At 67.6% G+C, this 5177-nt stretch overlaps 1 protein-coding gene across 1 annotated transcript; it reads left to right on the top strand.

The window, feature by feature from the left end:
* Window positions 1-515: 515 nt before the first annotated feature.
* On the top strand, window positions 516-4872 carry LOC112107890 (kinesin heavy chain-like; the record flags this gene model as incomplete). The annotated part of the gene is made up of 6 exons (XM_026646186.1): window positions 516-732; window positions 1070-1211; window positions 1551-1633; window positions 2015-2042; window positions 2317-2406; window positions 3384-4872. Coding segments are annotated over 5 exons (549 nt in total), but the record flags the coding sequence as incomplete, so codon positions are not given.
* Between the last annotated feature and the right edge of the window lie 305 nt (window positions 4873-5177).

The following is a 5177-nucleotide window of genomic DNA, read 5'->3' as shown; positions in this document are numbered from 1 at the left end:
GGAGCCCCCGGCCCTCTACAAGGCCCCCTCCCTAGGGCCACCGGTCACGGCTCCCACCACCGCCCTGTCAGCTGCCCTCTGCGTGGGAATCCCGGTTCCCCATCGCTCCCCGGTGCAAGTGATGTAGTACGGGATGAATTGATCTGTGGAACTGCCTGCCACAGGGGGGCGCTGAGGCTGAGAGCTTAGGGGGCTTCAGACCTGGGAGCAGGGTGTGCATGAGCACATCCCAGAGATGGAGCGAGAGGGGCTGCAAACCCCCCAGCTCCAAACCGATGGGGTGGGGGTCTCCCCCCAGGGCAGGTGACCCCTTAGCACACTGGTTTGGGGGGGGGTGCTGGCTCCTTTCCCTGAAGCAGGCCACTGGCGTGGGGGTGGGGCAGGAGACGACGTGAGGTGTGCCGCGGCTCCCTGCATAGGGCGGGGTGGGAGCCGGCTGCTTCCCGGGGGGGGGGGTAGGGCTCGGGGGGGGTCTTGCCTCCGTCGACACCCCCTTGTCTCTCCGGTGCCCCCAGCTGGTTCGTGACAATGCAGATCTGCGCTGTGAGCTTCCAAAGCTGGAGAAGCGGCTTCGGGCTACGGCTGAGAGAGTTAAGGCCCTGGAGGGTGCACTGAGGGAGGCCAAGGAGGGGGCCATGAAGGACAAGCGGCGCTACCAGCAGGAGGTGGACCGCATCAAGGAGGCCGTGCGCTACAAGAACTCCAGCAAGCGCGCCCACTCGGCGCAGATCGGTGAGCGCCCGCCCGGGGGCAGTGGGGTCCCTTTCCCACAGGAGCGGGCGCTGCCAGCGTCAGGGCTACAGACCCGCACACACACACATGGGGGGCAGGACTTGGCGACTCCTAGGGCATTGGCCTTCTCCACGGGGAGTGGTCCTGTGGGCAGGGGAGGGCATGAGGGGTGGACACTACTGGACCCTTGAGCCAAAATGGCCTGAGCCGAGGGCGTAACCCCCCCCCCCCCGTTCCCTGGGGGCCATGCGCTCCCCCCCGCCGGCCCGCCTCACTGCCACGTCTGCACTGGGGGGTTCCCAGGGGCCGTGATTCAATGGCGGTTTCTCCCTTTCAGCCAAGCCGGTGCGGCCGGGGCACTACCCGGTCTCGCCCACCAACCCCTACGGCGCCCGCAACTCCGACTGCGTTAGCTACACTAACAGCCTCTTCCAGAACTACCAGGCAGCCTACGGGCAGGGCTCCGCCCCAGACGCCTAGTGAGTGCCGGGGATGGGGGGGACGGGGAACCCCCGATGGGGGGCTGCCACGCATGTGCCCACCCCCCCCTGCAGGCGTACGCTGCCCTCTGAGGCCCGGCAGCCTGGCCTCAGCCCGGCCAGTGCCAGTTAGTTACAGAGGATCCAGGCTGTGATCCTGGCATGGATCCCAACCCGTAGTGGGGGTGGGCACTACCAGCTCTTGGGGCAGGGATCCCCCATTCATCACCCCTGGCATGTGGGGCCCGGGGCTGCCGGTCCTGGGCCGTGGCCCCCCGCGAGCGGCTGTCCGTGCTGCGGTTCTGACGGCTCCGTCTGTCTGGGTCTCCCCTTGCTCAGTTTTGCCAACTCCTCGTCCAGCAGCGGCACGGGCTCCTCCAGCGGCCCCCTGGCCCCCTACCAGAAGCTGAGCGTGGATAACGGTGAGAGGGGCCCAGCCTGGGGGGGGGGCACCGGGGGGGAGAAGGGCAATCCTGACAGGGGAGCCGGGAGCTTGGAGCCTTTGGATGCGTCGGCTTCAGCTGGGCCGAGCGGCTGGGTGGAGGCTGCTGCTGGGGAGCGGGCGGCTGAGGCTGGGGAGGGACGGGGCCGGAGGTGGCCATCTGCTGGGGTGGCTGGGGCCCTGCTGGGGACCAGAACTTGCAGCCCATCAGAGATCCCCTGATAGCCAGGGCCTGTCCTGGGAGAGCACCCCAGGGCTCCTACTCTCAGGGGACCCCTCTATGGGGCTGCCTGCCAGGATGATGGGGGGCCGGGCCTCCCCCTGACACTGCACTTTCCTTTCCATGTCTGCCGGGCTGCAGGGAACGCCACAGACATCAACGATAACAGGTGAGGCCGGGAGCCCCCGCGAGGGGGCTGGGACGTGGCGCAGGGAGTGGCCAGCAACCCACAGGGCGGGCTTGGAACCGGGCATCCGCCAGCCAAGGGGCATCACAGGGAGGACGTCGTCCACGCCCCAGACAGCCCTGGGTTCAGGCTGTCTGCCCCGGGGTTGGAGCAGCCAGGCCCTGGCCTGGGGAGGGGGTTGGCACTGGGGGGAAGGCGGGAAGGGGCCTCTCGGGGCACAGCCGAGGGCAGAGCTAAGCCCTCTCTCTGCCCGCAGAAGTGAGCTGCCCTGCAGCTGCCAGGCTGACGAACAAGCTAAGCTGTTCCCCCTCCACCAGGAGACAGCAGCCAGCTAATAGTGCAGCTGGTGAGTGCCCTGCCCTGTAGGCCTCTGCCCCTGCATCCTCTGCCCTGCCCTGCCCTGCCCTGCCCTGCCGCGTCCCCCCCGGCCCCGCGGCCCCCGCCCCGCCCCGCCCAGTACCACCCTGCCCCACGGGCCTCTGTCCCTGCATCCTCTGCCCTGCCCTGCCCCGTGGGCCCCTGCTGGGTACCGCCCTGCCCCGTGGGCCCCTGCCGGGTACCGCCCTGCCCCGTGGGCCCCTGCGCCCCCCGCCCGGTACCGCCCTGCCCCACGGGCCTCTGCCCCTGCACCCCCCGCCCGGCTGGGTACCGCCCCACGGGCCTCTGCCCCTACCCCCGTTAGGTACTCCCTGCTGTCTGGATCCTCCCAGGGGACAGGGCCGGCTCCAGGCACCAGCTTGTCAAGCAGGTGCTTGGGGCGGCCACTCGGGAGAGGGGCGGCACGTCCAGCTATTCGGCGGCAATTCGGCGGACGGTCCCTCACTCCCGCTCGGAGCGAAGGATCTTCCGCCGAATTGCCTTTTTTGGCTGCTTGAGGCGGCCAAAACCCTGGAGCCGGCCCTGCCAGGGGAACCCCCCCCATTGCGCCTGGCCCCCGCCCCCTGCCATAGCACTGTCGCTGCCCCCCAAAGCCTTTCAGTATCGCGTGCAACACCTTCCCACAGCCCCCCAGTGTCACACTGGCACTGCCCCGCCAGTCCCCCAATGTTGTGCCTGCACCCCCAGGTGCCTTCCCCTCCTGTCTCCCACACTAACCCTCCCCCATTGTGTGTCTCCCTGGGGGTCCTACCATGAAAACTGCTGGGGGGTTGCCCCTCCTCCTCGTGCCCCCAGGTCAAGCCGGCCTTCCCCAGCACCCCATTAGCTGGCGGGGCGGCACCCCTGCCCGGCACAGCACTGGCGGGTGAGCCGGGCTCGGCCCGGGGCAGGTCCCTGCTGTCCGGGGTGGCCTGAGATCTCACCCTATCCCCTCTTCTCTTGTAGTTTCTAACTGGGCTGGAGGCCTCTGCCCAGCATGCTGCTCTCTGGCTTCCCGGGGCCTCTCTACTAACCCCCGTCTGTCCGTCCGCGCGTCTGCCTGTCCTGCTCTCTCGTCTCCTGTGTCGTTCCCCAGCTGCTGCGCTCGCTGTCTCGCGCTCTCTCTGTCCTTGCAAGCTCGTTGAGGTCACAGCTTGCCCGTCGGGTCCGGGCCCGGCCTGCCTGGGGCTGGCGCTCCGGCCCGACCCACCTTGATTTTAAAATGCCTTAAGCAGCCGCCATGAGGAATGTCCAACATCGAACCCAGGCCCAGGACAAGCCCCTCTGCACCCCGCGGAGAGGGGGGTATTAGCCATTTCACCCCACGCCCCCTCATCCGCCTCCCAGCCCTGGGCTCCCAGAGCCCGTGGCACCCCCCAGGTGCTGCCCTTCCCCCTGCTAGATCGGGACCTGCTGAGGCAGAGGTGTCCCCGGCCGGGGGCGCCCTACGCGTAACCAGCAGCAGGGCCGCCTTGCCAGGCCCTGGGAGCCTGCTTTCTCATCTCAAGGGGTGAGCGGCCCCCTGGTTCCCAGCCTGCCATCCCACTGGGGTGGAAGGGGCCCCGCAGTGCAGGCAGGTCAGTGCCTAGGGCTCTTCCCTCTGTCCCCCCCAAGCTCACCCAGCTGCCAACACTGCCCCAGACCTGCCTGGCATCTGGACTTGGGGCTGCAGCGGCTGCCGAGTGGCCGTCTGTCCCTTCCACCCATAGCCGTGCTGGGGAGACAGCTGCTCGCCCAGCGTCAGACTAACCCCTGGAGAGCCCGTGACCCCAGCACAACCACTGGGCGGCCGGCTCAGCAGAGATGCAGGGGAGCCCCAGCTCTCATGCCCAGAGGGGGGTTGCTCCTGGGCAGGGCAGAGGTACCTGTGCTGGCGCTCGGGGCTGCACTCTGCATCTTGCCCCCAGGATGAGTCCCACCCCCATGGCGCTGTCTGAGCTGGGCCCCTGCCTACTCCTTAGCCTCGCTCCCCAGGCTACTGATCCCGGGGGGTGTGCGCACTGATCGTCTCCTCTGGGTGCCTTCCAGGTCAAGGTGGGCTCCCCTCAGAGCTAGCAGGTAGGGGGGTTTTGGGGGCAGAGGCGCTGTGCTAGAAAATGGGGGGACACTGCCACGGTTGTGAAATCTGCCTGGGGGCTTTGCCCCTCCCCCCCAATGCCCATTATACAGCTTAGCCTACGGGGGCCGGGCGTCCTGCACGGCGCTGTTCTGGACAAACCGAAGCTGCTAAACCCACCTCGGTGTCTTTTTTTCCCTGGGCCGGCGGGCGGCCGCCTCTAGCTTGCGTGTGTGTGTCCCCCCTCTTCTCCCGTCGCCACGGCCACTACGCCCAGAGCAGAGCGGGCCGGGGGGACCCTCGGCCCAACGTCGGGGTCACTCTGCCCCGCTCCTGCAAGGTGGGAACACGCAGGCCCCGCCCACTCCCCCTCTGCTCACATCACACCAAAATGTTGCATGTTGGAGTAAAAAGTGTTTATTTAAGAAAATCAATAAAGAGATGAGAATGAGTGAGCGCCCTAGTGTCTGGGGAGTGGGGGGAGCAGCGGGCACGGGACAGGAGCAAGAAACTCTTGCGGGCAGGCAACGTCCTTCGGTCTCATGTTTGTGCAGCACCTTGCACAGCGGCATGGTCCACAACGGGGGCTCCTATATGGGATGGGGATGGGAATAACCTTTGCTAGCCCATGGGCCTGTTATCCTGCCTTGACCTGGGAGGTGGGGGCTAGCTGGGCAGGGGACTTTTGAGGATTGAAGAATAGG

Source organism: Terrapene carolina, unplaced genomic scaffold, assembly GCF_002925995.2.
Source record: "Terrapene carolina triunguis isolate 2854851 unplaced genomic scaffold, T_m_triunguis-2.0 Scaffold34350, whole genome shotgun sequence".
Lineage (NCBI taxonomy): Eukaryota > Metazoa > Chordata > Testudines > Emydidae > Terrapene > Terrapene triunguis.
The sequence above is the reverse complement of the archived record's forward strand: the minus strand, read 5'-3'. Positions and strand labels throughout refer to the sequence as shown.